This window comes from Gymnoscopelus braueri (genome assembly GCF_963280865.1).
Source record: "Gymnoscopelus braueri genome assembly, chromosome: 3".
Taxonomy (NCBI): Eukaryota; Metazoa; Chordata; class Actinopteri; order Myctophiformes; family Myctophidae; genus Gymnoscopelus; species Gymnoscopelus braueri.
In genome coordinates this window covers 2744836-2766090 of record NC_137612.1, presented here as the reverse complement: position 1 = coordinate 2766090, position 21255 = coordinate 2744836, and the positions used below count along the sequence as shown (strand labels likewise).

The 21255-nt window shown below is 40.2% G+C and overlaps 1 protein-coding gene across 1 annotated transcript in view; it reads left to right on the top strand.

The window, feature by feature from the left end:
* The window catches only part of cfap20dc (CFAP20 domain containing), a gene marked incomplete at both ends in the record, with an annotated part of 39990 nt that extends 25238 nt beyond the window's left edge, over positions 1–14752 (top strand). The window contains 4 exons of the mRNA XM_080425042.1: positions 345–596; positions 3074–3135; positions 13429–13523; positions 14634–14752. Of these exons, the coding sequence (XP_080281168.1) occupies positions 345–596; positions 3074–3135; positions 13429–13523; positions 14634–14752 (528 nt within the window). The remainder of the gene's footprint in view (positions 1–344; positions 597–3073; positions 3136–13428; positions 13524–14633) is intronic.
* Between the last annotated feature and the right edge of the window lie 6503 nt (positions 14753–21255).

Here is a 21255-nt window from a genome sequence, read left to right as displayed (position 1 = left end):
TACTAAGATATCATAACGTCATAGAAAAGGTAAGAAAACTTTAGTCCAAAATTCTCCTTTAAGTCTCGCACCGGAGAGTCCGCCAGGTCATCAAATTATTGGCTCAGGAATGCGACAAAAACAAAAAAATCGCCATGAATTCAAGGCTTCGTGGGGTGTGTAATGGATAGAAAATACGTATTTTTTTGGGTGAACTACTCTTTTAAATCTACTTCTTTAGCTGCACAAAATGACTGCTTAATTTTGACAATACACCGTGGTGCCTCCAAATGTGCTTGTCAGATGACAAAAACTTATATTGTTTGTGCTGTTCTTGTCATTGTTTGTGCTGTTCTTTTTTAAAGGAAGCCGGAGACACTAGTAGTCGGGTTCCTTTCATGTCCGCCGGCAGCTGCCAGCTAAACCCCCTTAGCAGTCTGCCAGTGAGGCAGGGCAGCGATGAAGACGAGGAGCTGCGAATGCTGGCCAGCCTGCAGCGGGAACAGCAGGAAGATGAAGGCGGGGCCTGTGGCCTCAGTGCGTCTCAGATCCGCCAGTGTAATGTCAGTGTTAGTATGAGCAGCGATGACACGTCTACCTGGACCCACATCTCCATGGTTAGTGCACGTACACAGTGGTGTAAAGTAACTAAGTACATGTACTCAAGTACTGTACTCAAGTACAGTTTTGAGGTATTTCTGGGCGGTGAAACCGCCCCTATAAGTGAGGTTTGGATATTTGTACAACAAATCCTGCGCTGTGATTGGCCAAAAATGTACAAAAATGTACAAAAATGTACCCCGCCTAACCCTGCACCGTGATTGGCCAATCACAGTCTATTCAGGACTGTGATTGGCCAGTGTCACATGACACATGTGCATATAGCCCTACATAAGAAACCATAACTTTAAAAAAAACCATAAATTTGTTTTTTTTAAGTTATGGTTTCTTCCATCATAAAGAGTGTTTCAATAAATGTATTTCTTTTTTGTACATGATTGGTTGACTCCATTCAGTATTGTGATTAGCTAGCAAGACACCGCCCACTTCACACAGGGTGTGATTTTATTTACTTTTACTGGAGTATTTCCAATTTTCAATACTTTTACTTCTACTCCACTACATCCCTGAGGCAAATATTGTACTTTTACTCCACTACAGTTATTTGAAAACGTTAGTTACTAGTGACTTTGCGCATATAAATTATTATATTACATAAACATACATCAACCACTTTAGCCCTATTTTATACCTAGGCTATTTGAAAATAGTCGATTTACAAGCTCATCGCGACGCGTTGTGAGCTTGTAGATCTGCTATTTTCAAACATTTTAGTACTTTTAGTAAGTATATTTTGATGCCAATACTTTTGTACTTTTACTCAAGTAACATTTTGAACACAGGCCTTTTAGTTGTAACAGAGTATTTTTATATTGTTGTATTGCTACTTTTACTTTTTTTACTAGTAAAATATCGAGAGTACTTCTTCCACCACTGAATACACGTACATATACACACTCTGGGACTAAAGCCTTTATTGTTGTTCTTCAGGGGCGTCACACACGATGAATATGTTTCTCTATTATTTGCTTCCATTGTGGTGTGTCCTTTCTCTCTCTCCACACTCTGACCATTTTGCATGACCCCGGCTGACCCCTCATTCCATCTATTTTCCATCTCCATGGTGCAACGTGCTGCACGCAGTGGTTAATGCGCAGTTCTCTGGTGTATTCTCAGAACGAGAAAGACACTGAAGCAAGATAAAACTACATTAATTGGCCTCTACAATTTTTAGAAGTAAGCCGGTGCTATATTCCCCTGTGACTCAAAATTATTTTATGTCGCTTAAAATGATCCCCAGAGGCTTTTTCTTCTTTTTCTTTTTTTTTGAATACAAAGATAACGCAGTTTGCTTCTGGCCATCAAAGGACATTTAAGATCTACGGCCCATTAGAATAAGTGCATTGCAGTTATGGAGATCGAACAATGGTTCTCTCAGTATGGTCTGAAGTGAAGTGTCATTACAGCTCCTTCTGCTACATGACGATTACCCATTACATGACTGTTCATAGGAGTAATCTGCTAATACAAAAGCATAAAACAGGTAAATTTTTTATGATATAACAGTTCAAATATCATCCCGGATTTTACTGTGTATGTGCAGTTTTCCACAACGATAAAGTCTAAATACAACAAGAAAAAAAGTCCCCCATGGGACGTAACTAGCCTGTGTAGAACCTACTTACTGCTGCACTTTACAATTATAAACACGTGACAACAGCACCACCATCAGCTTATTGAGTAATAAGAGAGCTCTCTCTGTGTTATGAAGCAATGTTTCTGGAGATGACAAACACTGACAAAAAGAGAGGTTTTTCTAGGGATATGGGCGCATTATCTGGTTTTGTAATATAACTGTACATTGTGCTGAGATTCTGAAACTTAATACTGTATATTTACCTTTTATTGACAAATCTTTGCTGCTATTGTTTCTTAACCCATTCAATCCGGGGACGCATATGTGTCATTTTTAGATTTCTTTTGCTATTAAAAAATAGCAGATATTGCCGCGCTACGAGCTTGTAGATCAGCTATTTTTGAAAAGTTGTGAAAATGTGTGCAAATCTTTGAATATATTTATATATAATTTGTTTTAAAGTGAACATTTCTTACTAAAAATTTTGCTTCTGGGGAGTCCCTGGAACAACATATAACATATATATCATTATACATATCATTTTGGGGGTCCTTGACATGAAAAAAGTTTGAGGACCACTAATATTATAGCAACATAATCTTTTTCAAAACACTTTTAGGATTTAGACATTTTGTAGAATCCCCAGAAGCAAAGATTTGAGTTGAAATGTTCGCTTCAAAAAATATGTATATTCAAACATTTGCACAAATGTTCAAGATTTTTCAAAAAATAGCAGATCTACAAGCTCATAGTGCACTATGAGCTTGTAGATCTGCTATTTTTGAATAGCCAAAGACATTTTAAATGACAGAAATGCATGCCCAGTATGGAATGGGTTAATCTATTCGTGGCTGCTGTAATCACCCAATGTTCCCTCGCCAATTATTTCCAATACAGCCAGCTAATCAGGGTCAGCACTATCAGAAGGAAATGAATCCCTTGCTGCACTCAAACCCAAGGTAAGCGTGTGCCTCGTCCACACACCTGACTACTGTAACCCCAGGCTTTTGGAAACTCCTTCGTACCGTAAATGCATCACAATTAAACACATATTTGGCCATGAATAGAAGACAAATACATACGATACGTAGTGGTACCAACCAGACAATATTGTGCCACGAACAAAAACTCCCTCAAAAAGAAGGACCACAGTTTAAATAAGATGATGAATGGCGTTTTTGGCCAGAAGCCATAATAATAGTTTGGAAAATTGCAGTCCTCTTGGTTATATTTTCTGACAGAAACCAATATCATGCTTTAGCCCTTATTTTTTTTATTACACCTTCTGTCTGTGAAAGCTGCCCTTAAACTCATTGTGAGATCGTTATCAGAGATGGGAGGAAATATCAGCATTTTTAATAAAATGTCAGGTGCCTGTGTAACTGCATGGACCATGCCACATCTCTGTCTCATAAGCTATAAATAAATAAACGATGCGTATGTGCCAGCTAGGTCTGTTTTTGGCCCATTATTTTTGTCATTTTCCAGGTTTATTGTGCGATGGAAAACATTCAGCCGTTTGTTTTACTGAACCTCGAAGCAGGGATAACTGAAGGAGCAGAGTTGGGGGCTCTTGGCTTAAGAACACAACAAGCTGTTGTATGCCCCCTATGAAGCTCCACTACAACCTAGTTTTAAATGTGTCTACTTATATTTAATTGTAGTATTGTTTCATAAAAAGCCTGTGTTAGCTACATAAAAAGTACATCAGTCATAATCTGTAGTATATAATTACTAGTGGTAATTTGTGATGCAAGCCTAGTTATTATTAATGCCCAAGACACCCACAGGTTATTGATAATCATTGTGTTTACCTGCTGTAGACCTGTAGACCAGTATCCTGGTCAGCAGTCAACAGACCCCCCCCCCCCCCACTAGCACATCTGTGCATCTCATAGACAGCCATGTAGCGTGTTACAATGTAAGACAAAAAGATTGCATCATAGTTCCACCAATTTATTTATGCATTTGATTTATTGATGAAAAGCAAGGCAGCCTGGTGTGAACATGTGTAGATTTTCATGTCCTTTAAATTATTTTCTAAGTGCAAATGAGCCTATTATCAGCATGGAATCAGCATGGAATGGAATCCATCTCCAAACCTACAAACAAAAGCATTTTTTCCAGTAGTTTTTTTTCTTCACATTTCACCTCTGTAAGTTTGCCGTCAAGTATTCAACAAGGTTTTGACTGTGGCTCCTCTATCTATATGAATTAATATTCACAGATGGTGTTCCATCACCTACCCTGTATCACATAGCGCTACAGCTCACAGCTGTACAAATGAAATTACACAAAAAAAAAGCAACACTTGATTTACATATCTAAGAGCAGCTCCACTCGAGCTGTGCATGCTTTGTGTGTTTTCTTCAGACCAAGCGTTCTGAGAGACAGACTTAACCCTTTAAGACCGGGGGACGCATCTGTGTAACCACTTTATCCATATTTTATACTTTTGGCTATTCAAAAATAGCAGATACACAAGCTCATAGCGCGGCACCGAGTGCCGCGCTATGAGCTTGTAGATCTGCAATTTTCTTTTAAATCGTGTTTTTTTTTTTGCAAATCTTTGAATATATATCTATAAAGCAATTGTTTTTTACTCAAATCTTTGCTTCTGGGGGTCCCTGGAAAAAAAAAAATTGAGATGGGGGTCCGCAGCCAAATACATATCGTTGTGGGGCTACTTGACACTGACATTAATATTATAGCAACATAAGTGTTTCAGAAAACTGTTTTAAACTGATTTAGAAGACATTTGTAGAATCCCCAGAAGCAATAACATTTTAGCTAGAAATGCTCGCTTTAAATATATATATATTCAAAGATTTGCACAACATTTTTCACGATTTTTCAAAAATAGCAGATCTACAAGCTCATAGCGCGGCACTCGGTGCCGCGCTATGAGCTTGTATATCTGCTATTTTTGAATAGCCCAACGAAATCTAAAAATGACACACAGATGCGTTCTCAGGTCTTAAAGACTTAAAGTGGCCTCTCTTGTGGTGCTCTTGAAACGTCCTAGCAGCGCTGCAAAGCACAGTTTGTTTGGAGTGCTACAGCCTTCTTGATCACCAAAAATGGTCCTCTAGTAGTGCTTCAGGGTGCCGTGCTATTCCAGCACACTAATGTCTCTTCCAGCACACTAATGTCTCTTCCTATATTTATGTCAGCCTCTGGCTGGCATACATGTTTCAAATCTCCTAAGTGCGCTGCCAAATAGAGAGAGTGAGTGGCATTTCTACAATTTATGCGCAACTCATTTCTTTTTGAAAGAGTATTCGGGAACACATTCTACCAGTATAACAAGAAATGAGATGCTAAGAGTTGCCTGGACATGGCACCATTTTGACAGATATTTGCGGAGCTCAGCTCTGACATACAGTAATTCACCTCTGTATACCCCCTGGCTGGGAGTCAAATGAGATCAATTTAATTTGTTCTTCGTCATTCTAAAATGACCTAAAATGTGTTTAAGATTTCAAGCGTCTCAACCTGAGTCACTTGTCTGCACAATGTGCTGTCCCTGGAGATACTGTGGAGAAACTTGTCCTTGAAAAGAACCATTTAGATTTATATTTTTGTCTGGGTAAGAATAGCCTATCCATTTTCACATGAATAACTTGAAAAGTTCCAACAAATTAATTAGTTTGTTCATACTGTACATGTTTGAGTATTATTACTGGTTCTCATGTATTCATAGTGGTCTAAGAAGCTTTTAAGTTATATGCTGTTACATGTTTATGATCTACTGTATCCCCACCTAGAAAGTGGCAATGCCCCCTATTTCACAGGATTTTAGGACAACTGTAGTGTCTGTAAAAATATCTCCTCTTTCATGTTTCCATCTTGCGCAGAACTTTCAACTGAGACTATAGGGCCTTATTTCTTGAATTGATTTTATACAGTTTGCTGTGTCTCAGACCTTCCAATCACTTCTGAACTATAATTCAGCCTTGGGTGTGTGTGTGTGTGTGTGTGTGTGTGTGTGTGTGTGTGTGTGTGTGTGTGTGTGTGTGTGTGTGTGTGTGTGTGTGTGTGTGTGTGTGTGTGTGTGTGTGTGTGTGTGTGCGTGTGCGTGTGTGTGTGTGTGTGGTGCGAGCGAGCGAGCGAGACAGAGCTCACTTTTATCTTCTGCCCAAGCTGCAATGTCAGAAATTGCTATGGCTTTGAAACCTAATAACCATCATAATAATTTCTTCCCCCCCCTCATGGTTTAAGGTTAGTGTACTGTTAGCGCATCCAGTGGTTTTCAGACAGAGACAGAATTTCCAATCATTTAGTTTGCGTTGCATTTTGGAATGTAGATGATTGTTGTTGGCTAATTAACAACCAAAATTGAGGCCACAGGCACTGAATGTCTGTAGGTCTACTGAAGGGAATTCAATTCACCACAGGCGATTTGATATGAGCCTATTCAGTGATGTAAATACTAAGGTGTATAGTTACATGTATTTGTCTGTATATGTATAATAGTGTATAGTTATTATAAAGTGCTACCATACTTTTTTAAATTACTTTTTTACCGATTTCTGAATCAAAGTACTACCTTTACCCAATGATAACATTTTGCTTAGAAAACTGCATATATCAAAAATCGAAAACCATATATATCAACAATAACTTACTTTTTATTGGAAAAAGTTTCACAGTATGAGTTTAATTTGGTTTAACATTTTACGGATTAATACAAAGTTAATGTTAATGTTTTATCATTAACTCATTCAGTGCCAGACTTATTTCAAGCTTGTTGATCCCTGTGCCAGTATTTTCAGCATTTTTACTCATCTTTCAAGAATATTTTGAATATTTTGTGCTATGACAAAAACAATAAACAATATCTCAAAATAAAGATTAGACTCTCTACTTAAAAAAAAAAAAAAAGTGAGTTGCTAGCATGTTCCGTTCTGTAGTTATCGGCAGGTGAATACAGCTTGGTTTCACCAAAAACAGCCCTTTAGAAAGAAAAACCTGAGATAAATGCAATTTAGTGTAGGAAACTCTCTGAAGCAGAAATCACTGTTTAGCCTTTTATTTTAGACCTCAGTGACATCAGATGTATTGATATTATTATTTTTCAAACAAATTAAAAAAAAAAAAGAAAAAGTAAAGTGTTTTTTTCCCCATTGTTTTCATAGTTTTAGTCAGCAAGGCTCAGCTTTGCGTGATACAGTGCAAAGCATTCCCCCTTATGCAGGGGCACTTTACAGGCTTTGCAGTAGAACTTGGTCTCCCTCCGCAGCTTGTTTTTTGAGCATACCCTGCAGCGTTTCCCTGGTCGCTGCTTACGGGGGGTCGGCCTAAGCCGAACAGGAAAATGGCCTTTCATGTTGGCAGACAGCCTGGTCTGAGGGTCAAGGTGTGGCACCCTAGGATCCCGTGCAGGTCGTCTTGGGGCGGTCCATGCCTTTATGATACTGTCCATGAAGGTCAACATTGTGTTGTATTTGCCCTGTGGCTGTTTGGCTCTGTACAGTACAAAGGCATTGTAAACACATATTTGGAACATGTACACAACAAATTTGTTGGTCCATTTGCTGGACTTTCTCGTGAACGGGTAATAGGCTATGTTCTGATCCATTTTGTCAACGCCATTCATTTCGGCATTGTACTCCACAACACAAGCCGGCTTCATTTTTGGCACCCTCTCTCTACAGCCTCTCTGCCACACCCGCGTCTCTTCCATCTCATCTGGGTGGAGTGTCGTCACCATTCGGACCACATTTGTATCCCGCCATGCTACGACCATCACCCCGGCCTGGTGAAGCGCAAGCCTTTCCCCCACGGGCAGGTCAGAAGTGGACACATTGCGTATGGCCAGTGGTTCTCCTCGTTTCTTTCTCAGTGTACCGCACACGTGGGTCTTCATGGTCAGGAGCTTATGGCACAATTTCACTGAGTTGTAGTAATTGTCCATATAAAGATGGTATCCAAAACCTGAAAGGCCATCTAGGAGAGAGGTCACCGTTTGTGCTAGGCAAACACTTTGTGCCTTACCACAGTATGGCCGCAGATTGTAGCAATAGCCGGTCTCGGAGTCACAGAGGATGTATGACTTTATTCCATATCGTATCGGCTTTTGGGGGTTGTACACTCTGAAGGAAAGCCTTCCTCGCCACAGTAAAGTTCCTTCGTCAATTGAGATGTTGACATCTGGCTGGTAAAGTTCCTGGAATTTTGTGACCAGGTAGTCCAAAATAGGGCGGATCTTGAACATTTTGTCTCTGCGATTAGGTGGTACTGGTGCTGTGTTATCAGTGAAATGCAGGAATCTCAGTAGGAGCTGAAATCTGTTTCTGGCCATGGTCTTGCTGAAGTAGGGGGTCGACATCACTTCATCCGTTGACCAGTACATCTGATACTCAGGCTTGAGAATTATTCCAGTGAGAAACAAGAGCCCTAGGAATGCTTTTAGTTCCTCCACTGTGACATCTGTCCAAGTGTGTACTCTAGAATGTGGGTACATGTCCTTTATCTTCTGAATGGACTGTTCTGCATACATGTTCGTCTGATCAACTATGATTTGAAGCAGCTCATCAGTCAGGAATAACTCCAGGAAGTCGAATGGTTGATCTGACTCCAAATCAGCAGCAGCATTGAGAAGTCCTGGCGTCGCAGTGAACGGAATATGTTCTGGATGCCAATCCTTCTCATCCATGCCATACCAGCAGTCCTCATCCAGGTCACCACGCACACGCCCACGCCCACGCCCACGCCCACGCCCCTTCTGTTGCTGTGGTCGACCTGTACATTACAAAAATACATAAAATACATAATTACCATAAAATACATAATACATGCATTTACCATACAATAATTTTTTTTATTTGCGTGGCAAATGTGATGTGCAAAAAAATACACTTTTTGTTCTCACCTCGATTTGCTCTGCCAACAGGTGGTGTAGCAATGAAACCGGACTGTGCATCCCTCGGCTCAGTATCTGAAATCACAATACAATATCAAATGGTTATGATAAATATATGTACACAAAATCAAATCAAGTATTTACACTGTCTCTGGGCCAGGCCTTTAGACACTTTTAGAATGAATGAGAGACTTTTTACAGTTGCTGTGTGGATTTTTAGTAAATGATAAAGCATTGAACAATCATATAGGATACACATTTATTTGTCCACTTGTTTCAAGCTGGCTTGGGTTGTGAAAATGTATCTGATTTGATTGATTTATTGAATACTTTATTTTAGCAGTTTGCAAAAAAAGCACATTTCAATACAAGGTCAGCTAAGAGGATTTAGAACCCAAGAAAGCCTATGGCTTGTTTCCATTTTTTTGGTAAGAAAAGTGAAAATTCTTACCACTGTCACCACTGTCCTCACATAACAGCTGCATGAGAGAGGGTTCAGGCCGTTCAGACAGAGGGCGCCTCTCCTCCAAAGCTGCGTCTAAAACCACAGTACACAAAAAGGCATTTAGTAAATATATAACAATATCTTCTTATACACATAATGTGTGTGCGCCTGCTTGTATATTTGATAGCAGATCTACAAGCTAGTACATATAAATACATTCATTTCATTTCACCTCAAACACGATAAAAATGTCTTCTTACTGAATTATTATTGAGTCAATGAAGGATAGATTTACCCGGACATATATGTGTGTGCGGCTGTGCGCCTGCTTGTATATTTGATAGCAGATCTACAAGCTCAGTAGTAGGTGCACACAGTAACAGGTCCGTGAGCAACAACATGTGGTTCCTAGACTTCCTACTGCATAGCAATACACTCACCGTTATCCTCTCTCATCGGGACCCACTCCTCGTCCTCGTCCATCTCCAAATCGGACACAGACGCTTGTGAATTATATGGACTCTCCACATATTCACGTCGACCGGTCACTCTCTCACTGCGACGGGGCCTGGCGGAACCGATGCTGGCCACACTCTCAGGATCCCCCGGGGAAGCGAGTCCCACGGGCGGCGGTGAAGTGTGTTGCTCAACAACACCCTCCTCCTCGTCGTCCTCGCCTTCAGAGAGGTCTGATCCCGTGTCTAAAGGATCGGACACGACGGGACGAAGGAGCGGCATCGTTTCGAACAGGGTACGCTGGCGAGACGATCCTGGACCTGGAGCCATACTGGGCCCTGGGGCCGCCCTGGACCGTGGAGCTGAACGTGACCCAGGGACAGGATTGTCCACAAAACGTCGTGGAGGACGGCGTGTGCGACCGGAGCCGTGCGTTGTCTTCGCTAGCTCCTTCGGCATGTTGTTGGGCGTAGACTACTAGCTGGATCACTAGCCTACTACTACACTACTACTACACTACACTATGGATGAATATACTTACAACTGGATCACTACAACTACACTATGGATGGCTATATCTACTTACTGGATCACTACAACTACACTATGGATGACTATACACTACAACGGCTACTTCTACACTATGGATGGCTACACTTACTTCTCAACTCAAACTCAATACTATCAATAATCTCTCTCTCTCTCTCTCAAAATGACTGCTTCTCTCTCTGTTCTTACCTACGCCCACGATCAGGTAACGTACGCCACTCTCCTTTATAGACTTTTGTTTTGATCACGTGGATGATGGCGATTTCAGGGTTCCTTTGATCACAAAAGCCCAAACTAAGTTGTTTTGGTTAGGTGGCTCGCCTGTTTTGGTTAGGTGGCTGGCCTGATGTTGGGTTTTCTTTGATCTTAGAAACCTCAAAGCAGTTGTTTAGATCACGTGGTTGATGGTGTGATTTCACGTTCCCTTTGATTGCCGAATGTTTATATATGATCTGTCACAGAAGCACCAAACAAACTTTTTTATTTTTAGTTCTTATTTAGGGTTACCCTAACCCTACATACATTGTTATGATCATGGGGTCACTCTGACCCTTATAAATTTGGTTCCTTTCATCACAGCAGCCCCATATTAAGTGACAGGTTGGGGAAGAGGGCCCTCTAGTGTTTAGATTAATAAAACCTAGAGCCGCCAAAAGGCGTCATTGGCATGAATGGCGCACTGAAAACAGCCGCCAAAAGGCGTCAATGGCACTAAATGAGTTAAGCATACCAGTTACGGTAAATAAATGTTTCCACTTTCTCTCACGTACCTCCCGTAGTACATGTGCTGTATCTGCATACACCCCTAGGGGTACACTGTATAGACTTGAGCCCGTTTGGCTAGTTGTGCTCCATAGCCTAGTGGGACATGTATTCCATAGCCTGGAGGGATGGTGGATCTGAGGTTATCAATTCACAAAAATAACATTGTTGCCATTGACAAATGTGAAAATGATTTGAGAATTGAGAGTTCCTTAAGCCTGCTGGCAGCGTGCACTAGAGATATTGCTTTGGTGTGAGCAAGTGGGAGAACATGTAAATACAGGAAAAGGCTAATACAGGAAGTTCATTTTTGTTATGTTGTGCTTTTAATTGGAAACCCTACTAATCACTCTCTCTCTGAGGTCTACTTCTAGGAGGCATGTTTTATGGAGAACACACGAGCATGCAGCCAGCTGATGTCAGTCATCTTGTTAAGACTGTCAGTTACCTTGTCAGGCAGTAGTAGTAGTAGTCAGGCAAGAGAGAGGCGAGTGATTGGAGGGTTTGTATTTGTATTGTGTGTCTGTAAATATGAGTGGAGTGATGTGCGTGTGCGTGTGTGCGTGTGTGCGCGCGTGTGTGTGTGTGTGTGTGTGTGTGTGTGTGTGTGTGTGTGTGTGTGTGTGTGTGTGTGTGTGTGTGTGTGTGTGTGTGTGTGTGTGTGTGTGTGTGTGTGTGTGTGTGTGTGTGTGTGTGTGTGTGTGTGTGTGTGCGCGCGTGCGCGTGTATTCTTAATAGTCCAGGTAAGGCTAAATAGCGTTTCACAACAAAGTCATTGTAACAGAATTCTTTTCACCATTCATAATTTCTATGAGGTCTCAGACTAATGAAAATTTTACTCACCATCATTTTATATGGCTTTTTGACAATAATTGGTGGCCATTTTGGATTGATGCCAATTAAACATATTTCCGCAACTAGGATTTCTTAGGACTTTTAGTATGTTGTTCTGGTGACTTAATAGAAATGGTCTGTGAAGAAAACAATTCTGTTACAATTACTTAGATTTTTAGGTCCAAAATGAGCTAGTTTGCCTGGACTCTAAGTAATTGTGGGAGTGTCTCAGTGCCCTTCACTGTAGAAGTGTTGGTAGAGGCCTGATGCAGTATATAACGTAGAAAAACAGTGCATGGTTTCAGAGAGAGGGCCTAGGTTGGAAGTCACCAACCTAGTGACCTTCTGTTATCTGTGATACCTGTAAGACCTGTGTTTATTGTCCACCAGCCTAGACCTGTTGCATGGTGAATGTTTTTGTAAAAGAATTTGGGTCACTACTAGTAAAAACACAGCTCTGCAAACATCTGTGCTTGGCTCCTCGTTTACTACCATGCTTTACACCTAAATCCTACTGCTTCCACAATCCCTATTTGTAAGGGACTAATACCTCGGTCTGTTCGGTTTGCTAGAATAGCTGCAGACCTCCAGCAGGCCAAGATTAATGAAAGATATTAATTTGGCTCCTCGTTAGCATTCACTAAAGGATTGTTTGTGTCCAGAGGAAGAGGAAGTAAATTGAGGATAATTTGGGACAGAATGAAAATGAATTAATTTCACACATTTCACAAATGTTTCCCATTGCGGTGCTCCAGCCTCCAACACAACAAACGTTTTTTTCAGTTCTCCAAATCTGTCCCTCCGTATTCAGATTGTTTCAAATGAAACCTGGTGCACTGGAGGAAGAGAGATGCACAGCGGGAGCCTGCGGTAGCTCTCTGCAGGCAGGGAGTATAAACTCATTTAGAGGGAGACGAGCTCCTGTGGAGGAAAGATGCAGTATCATTACACAGTGTTACGGAACCCTGAACCTACGCACTCTCACCGCCGTGGGCAAGGTTGTGCCCCCCCCCGCCCCCTACCCTGGGCCAGAATATGGACACTTGGAAATCACAGCTTGTGTCAGAGTCTAATAAATGATCCTCCAGCCAGGCCTGCGAGGCTGAAGCACAGAGAGAGACTAGTGTGGGAGACAGACTGGCTCAAGGGCAGAGGAGGAGTGGGAGGGCTTTGCTTTTTTTATGCTTATTTTTTATATGGAAGAGTTGGAGGTGATAGGGGAGTTTCCTGTGTAAATGACATGTACAAATGATTTCATAATGCTGCCTGTAGTGGTCAGGATGGTCGGTTTAATTGTGATGTGTCGCAAAGTACTGTTTTCTTCTGTGGTATCGTTCCCAGGGAGTGGATGGATGTGCTTAGCCCTCCTATTATCCCTCCAAGCCAGCAGAGGAGGTCAGACAACACGTGGCACCATCACAAAGACCTTATCAGAGGTACCGTCTCGTTTTGCTCGTATCACATTGTTCTAACCAAAACATTTACCAGTGTCAAAGGTTGCCCCAAGCCGAGAAATGGTACGTTTCCTATAAAGATTGAACAGAGCTTGGGGTGTACGCCTGTAAAACTGTATCCAATTAAGGATAAAAACCCCCGTGAGATTGTGGCTCTCTGTCCGCCACACTACTCCATAGGTGAACAAAGACAGGCTCATTACAGAGCCACACTGCTGAGACACACCTACAAGGTTAATTGATGGAACCTTTTCGGTTTACAACATCATTTTTAAAACCCTCTTAGAAATGGTATCTTATAATTAGTTTCCATTATCATCTTTGGCGTTCTGATAGATAAAAAAATATTCCTCTTGGTGCATGGTGCATTCCATAACCTTTTTAGCAGTTAACTGCCAGTCAGTTTAACAGGTGCTGTGAATTCATGTGCTTCAAGGTATAGGGAGATTACCACAACGGGAAGCTTTTTACAGCTTTATATAAGGCCCTCGCCTGGGTGTGTTAAGCTTCTACGCCTTGATTGATTAGAGGAAAAAAGGGAAATGACAGAAAACTTTAAAATCCACCTGGGTCTTAAGGTCACCACTCACCACACCTTCAGTGATTCATAGGAGACATTTCATTCCACTAATAATATTCAGTAGCTTCATTGGCATGCTTTTAGATGGGTGGTGTTATCATTTGACCATATGAACCCTAGCATCCCTGTTCTGGGGCAAATATCAGACTAAAATAGCTGATCTACAAGCTCACATCGTGTCTTGTGAGCTTGTAGATTGGCTATTTGTAGTTTCGATGCTTCGAGATTTGGTTTAGAGGTAAATAGTGGACAAATAGCTGATCTACAAGCTCACAACGGGTCTTGTGAGCTTGTAGATTGGCTATTTGTAGTTTTGATGCTTCGAGATTTGGTTTAGAGGTAAATAGTGGACCTAGTATAGAGCCCTGTATGTATTTAGGGTTTAGGTGGTTAAAAAATGTTTATATGTTTAGATATTTAAAATGTTACACCTGTTTAAAGTAGTTAGTCTATGCACCATGTGTGCAATTTATTTTGGTTTGAGTTTGAAATATGTTCCTATTATGTTACAGACGGGGATGATGTGTGGAATGAAGGGGATAATGAAGAGGAATATTTGAATTTGCTCTTTGATCCCTGCCTGAACTGCTACTTTGATCCACAGACTGGGAAGTACTATGAACTAGCCTGAATAATGAGGATCAAAGTGCATAGATTAGAAGCCATTGACTTTGAAAGATGGAATTTTTAAAATGTTATTGCAAAATGCTGCTTTTGATACTATATGTTTTCAGCATTTTCATATTTCCCAATATTGAGTTGTTCTAACTGTATGACATAATGTTGAGCAAAATGTATGCCATTCATATCTGCAAGATGATGAAAGATCTTGCATCTAGATATAGTGTGTAGACTATGCAGTATGCTTCATGTAACTATTGAATCCTTATTTTTGTAAATATTGTTAAGTAATAAAACTACTCCAATCCTCGCTGGTCAATGTGCTTGACTTTTGTCCATGTTCTACAAGAAGCACTTTTTAAACTCAAACTTGTTTTAAATGCAGAGAAAACAAAGTGCATGTTTTTCACCAGAGCAAAGTTGCTGGATTTTATAAATCTCAAAATTAGCACTGTATCTGGTACTGCTATTAATAGAGTCCAACAATTTATATATTTGGGCTTATGGGTCAAATTCTCTTTTCAAGTACCATATTGAGATCTTGTAAAATAAATTTAAAAAAAGATAACAAATTGCATGTCTTTCATGTTGCAATCTTAGTGGTAGAGAGAAAAGTATCAAGCCGTACAATACAAGCTCATATATTTGAAAGAGTGATTGCAGCAGAAATTGAAATAAGCACACAAATCATGGATCATGGATGGATGTCCTCCAAATAGAGAAGCCAAGCACTAAGAAATAGTATGCAAGAATTAAAGTGACACTGATGTCAAACTGTGTTTGATTGACTATAAGGTTGTGAGAGATAGAGCCTGAAAGTAGAGGATGGAAAGGCACAGGTTCTTTAACTGAACAAAATGTCACTATAGGCGAAGATTTTCTAAAATGTTTTTAAAAAATAGTGAAAATTGAATAAGCTCACAATGAGTTGTAATGCGTTGTGAGCTTTTAGAAAAATCGCCTGTTTTTGCTAGTATATATACTATAGGGCTTAAGTGGTTACGGGTGAATCCTGACATCGGAGTTGAAACGCAGCAGATTGTATTGGACTTGGTGTCAGACTGTCAGGTAATGTTAACCTACAACAGAGTTACAATAGCAGATGCCAGTGCAGTACCTGTTTTCCAACTTTAGATGTCAGGCTTCGCACAGATATGGATTTGTAGAGTAGGAATACAGTAGAACTTCATAATATATAATTTGGTGTTGTGTGTGACTGTGTCTTTTCAAATTGTTTATTAATTTGACTATTATGTGTCTATACATTGACAAGAGACCAATGCAATGCAATGCTAGACCCGCAATATGTCGGGGAGTTTACACTTACAGTCTGATGATGTCACTGCAGTGATGGTCTAATTGTTTTATAGGCAGTGAGAAGTTCAGATATGTATTCAGGAGCTATTTACCATTAAGGGCTTTGTAAACAATAAGTAGTACTTATAAATCAATTCTGTATTTAATTAGGAGCCAATGAAGTGATCTAAGTACGAGTAATATGTTCAGCTTTTGCTGTCCCAGTTAGTACTCTGGAATGGATGCATCGTTTTGAATGAACTGGGGTAACTCTGGGTCCAACAGGAGTCCAGTAAAAAAAGTAATCGATTACCGTAATCTAACCTGTTGGAGACAACTGGACCTGTTTTTCAGAATCGGACTGACACATGAAGCTTTTTACTTCATAGATGTTTTTTTTAAATGATAAAAAGTGGTCCTAGTAATTACGATCTGCATCCAGATTTTAGATTTTAGAATAAACATCCAGTGACATAAACATTATTTGTGGTGTTATGTGTGTAATGTAGCGTACTGGATCCAACTACAGTAGAGCCAGATTCAGATCAGGTCAGAATGCTATGCTGAATGATTGCTGTTTCTGTCTTCACAGCACAGGCTGTGGTGACGTCTTGGGCTTCCTTATTAAAGGTGGGTTAGGGTTAGGGTGCTTTCTGTATAATCACATGTTCATTGGACACATGGTGTCACCCATCTACTCTGAGCCTCCACCCACTAACAACTGGGTTTCAGAGATAAAGCTTGGCCAGGTGGCTTTGGTACAAGCTTAGGCTCTCGACACATGTTGCTGGATGTTCTCTTTTGTTGGGGGTAGAGTTGCTGCTGATGACTTGGTTGTATGTGCTAGGAGGCCTATAGAACAGTGGGTTTTCAACCCTTTTTCATATCAAGGTCCATTAATTATTCGGCATTTGAGCCACGGACCACCGTTTGATGAGATTTAGACTCTCAGATCCAAGACATAGAATATGTTGTTGTCGTTGGATGAGATTTTGTCCACAATTCCATGCTGTATTGATGTGGTACCAATAGGAGAGATTACAGGTAAACTTTGATCAAAATAACAATTCTTTAATTAAGTAATGCAGATGTTTAACAATAATTGAACTCTTGAGAGCGTAAAATTTTACCCTCTCAAGAGTTAAAGATTTATAAGGGTCGATTTGCTTACCAACTAGCTGGGGACCATCTGGAACCCCCTCAAGGACCACTGGTGGTCCCCGGACCACTGGTTGAGAACCAGTGCTATAGAAGGATACAGGAGGAGGATATAGGCTACTGTAAGATTCACCTTCAGACCACAGACACAGGCAACTTCCACCGAGGGAGGACAGTACAGCTGCACTATTAGTGTTTTAGTGTGTGCATGTATTTGGTCACCTGGGTCAGGCTGCTGCATATAGAAACAGAGTTGATATAAATAGTACCAGCGTAAACAGACGCCCCTGCACACACAACCAGAGCCCTCGGTTTACATAGTTATAACAGTCAGCTACGTTTGAATGGGTGTGTAATTGATTATTTGTCACCTGTTTTGTTTTTTTTGCAGAGTGCCGTGCTTTAAGCTTGTAGATCTGCAAAAAATAATAATAATAATTGTGAACATTAATGAATATGTATTTTTTAAAGCGAACATTTTAACTCAAATCTTTGCTTCTGGGGATTCTACAAATGTCTTTTAAATCCTATCAGTTTTTTGAAAAAAACTTATGTTGCTTTAATATCAGTGGTTCTCAAACTTTGTCATGTCAAGGGCCCCCAAAATGAAATGTATTTGGTCGCGGACCCCCATCTCAAAATATTTTGTTCCAAGGACCCCCAGAAGCAAAGATTTGAGTTACAAATGTTTGCTAAAAAATAAATAATACAAAGATCTGCACACATTTGCAAGATTTTTTTTTTGAAAAATAGCAGATCTACAAGCTCATAGCGCGGCACTCGATGCCGCGCTATGAGCTTGTATATCTGCTATTTTTGAATAGCCAAAGAAATCTAAAATGACACAGATGTGTTCCCGGATTGATTGGGTTAAGGAGGACACTAACCCAGGGGGAGCCGGGGATTGAAACGAAAACCTTCCGATTCCCAAGCGGCTGCTCTTCCTCCTGAGCCACTGACCCCCCCCCCCCCTGTCACTCTGAAGCACTGTGACTGATTGTTCTGTGTTATTCTGAAGCAGTGTGAATGAGGGGTTAGGGAGGGTTGTTAGGTTGTTGAATGTTCAACCCATTCAGTGCAACAGCTCTGGCTTGGGCCAAAATGTCACATGACCCCACCTGTCCCTTTAAGACCACAGCAGACACCACACCACAGCATGCCTTTAAAATCCTGAGACTATATGCAGCTTGACCGCCTGAAGACTGAACACAAGGTAAACGAAACAAAGACAGAATGAAAGAAATCGTGTTTCATAACGCTTAAACATGAGGACTAGACTTGATTCAAATGAATATTTTCATTTTATTCTTTTTAAGATTTTTTTTATTATTTTTTTTCAGTCTTATTCACATATGAGAGTGTAGAGAGACAGGAAACTGAGGGCAGAGAGCGAGGGGAGACACACAGGAGTTCAATCTCTGATCCTCACATCTCACTAGGGAGCATGTGGTCAGTGCACTAACTGGTTGAATAAGGTTCAACATTAAATAATGTATTACCATTTCAGTGAATGGAATTTGAATAGGTGTGTGTGTGTGTGTGTGTGTGTGTGTGTGTGTGTGTGTGTGTGTGTGCGTGTGCGTGTGCGCGTGCGTGCGTGCGTGCGCGGGGGGGGTCTGGTGCATTAAAAAAAACAATTCATGGAGTTAAGGGCCCTCGCTGCCTGAGGATGTGGTTAATCAAGTTAATCAATTATAATTAATTTTATAATGATTTTGTAAAAAGAAAAAAAAGTTTTCTGGCAAAAGTTATACGTGTTATGGTGTGTGATATGAAATGCATCTTATCATAAACACATGACATGTACACATGTCTTTAAATACACATGCAAAATGGACCAATAAGTCCAATAAGGCTGCAACAGACTGATCATTTTAGACAACTAAAAGAAAGCAATTAGAATTTGTTGATTATAGAAAAAATATATATATGTTATGTTGTAATGGTAGCAACTAGTCTTGCTTAGGCCTATATGTTTTTCTCGTGCATAGAACAAGTGAATTCCTTTCAACCCATTATTTTATCCATTAAAGGTCTTGTTGCAGCATCCTCTGTGTCTAAACTATAGGACCAGCTACATGCACAGTAGTGTCATCATTTTCTTGAGTATCTTGTATTTTAGGTCAAAACTAGGCCTTTTTTTGTGTTTTTTTTTTTTTACCATTTTAGTAATGTTCATATGTGCTCTTTTTTGTTATGTTGCTTGTTTTCTGTATGGGGACTACGGATGGAAATTAACATTCTTGCTAAATCCGGTGCATTTACACAGCATTGTATGGGCGGTGTTCATTAATATGCACTGTCCCGTCCAAATAAACATATAAAAATACAAAATAAAAATCAGCCAAAAAAGAATTGAGAACAGATTGGTGCATATGAACATGATTGATGCATATTAAATAGAAGAGAGGCCTGAGATGACTCCCTTGAGGCAAAATATTTAAAGAAATGGATCCACTTATTTAAACAGATTGCGTTCAATCAGGCATGTACTGTAAGACTGCACCCAGTCAAGAGCAGATAATGAAAGAGCTTCTTCAGCAAAATGCTATGATCTACCAAGTTGAAAGCTGCACCAAAACCTAAAAATAATATACTAACTATAGTCCCACTCCCTTATCAATTTGTTCTAGCCATTGATCTGTCATTACCTGGGGCTGCGCTGTGGAATGGTCCCTGTCATATGCAAGCTGGCTGTTTAATCCCTATTACTCCGGGTGGTCTTTGGGGGATTATGGTTCATAAATGCAATATTGTGGCCTGACCGCTAACAGCAATTACACCAGCACAGTTTTGATATATTTGTAGAACAGATCCATATTTGTCTTGATATGTACACCATTGAATATCTTGTTGCATTATTCAACATCTGTTTCATATCACGTTACTGTAAATCTAAAAATAATAATAAAGTGTTGTGTTATTATGCTATCATGCCAATTAATATAAATTGCTTTATCTAGCACATGTAAAAGTCATGTCAAGTCATGTAAATAGTTAACATTTGAGTTGGGAGGTTGGTATGCAAATCCAATTATAATAGGTGCTTGTTTGGGTATCCATTTTAGTTTAAATTTAGTTTCATTCAAACTCTTTCCAATTGTCCCCTCCTCAAGGGCGGTTCTGTTGCCATGCTGTGGTAGAAGTGCAGCATCTCCTCCCCATTCACACCAAACTGGTTAAACTGACGCAGGAAGTGAATTAGCCTCTGGTGGATCTAGTTAATTATATGTGGCATGCAGTGGTGCCAAGGAATTTAAAAGGATCAACCCTTTCGAACCTCAGCCTGCGGGGGCACTATTGAAACCTTATCACCCTCTCTGTACTTTCCACATTGCTTCATCCAGGGCAAGTAAAGCCTGGTTATGTGATGAATATAGATTATCTGGACATTTGTCAATGCAATGCTGAAACTGTTTTGTTTTGTATGTTAATAAAAAATAAACGATCACATTTAAATAAGTACGCAGCTTCAAGTCTTCTGGAGAATGATCCTACAAGCTTGGCACGCCTTTTTTTTGGAAGGTTCTCCCATTGTTCTTGGCAGAATCAACCAGGTTGGCTGGGCTGCATCAATCATTGACTCTGAAGAGTCCTTAAAATGTGCATTGATGATCAATGCACATTTTAAGGACTCTTCAGAGATGCTGTAGTGCAGTGTTTCTCAACCTTTTTAATTTAAAGGACCCCAGTTTGATACTGTATGCATTTAGGCCACGAACCAGCATTTGATTAAATGTTTTATCTCTGGGAGCGGGATCTACACCATAAAACCCTGTGCTAATTTCACTTGAGAGTGAACAAATGAACCTGTAAGGGTCCATTTGGTCCAAAATACCATGAAGCAGCATTCTGCTTTTACGGACCGACTTTGTGGAATAAACTCCCATTACACTTAAGACAGGCAGCCTCTGTCGATAGCTTTAAAGCACAGCTCAAGACCTATTACTTCACTCTTGCTTTTAGCTGATTCTTTGGTTGATTTTTAATTCCTCACTGTATTGCCTATTTTAATGTTGTTTTATGCCTTTGCTTTTATTTTATTTTTGTTTGCTTTAT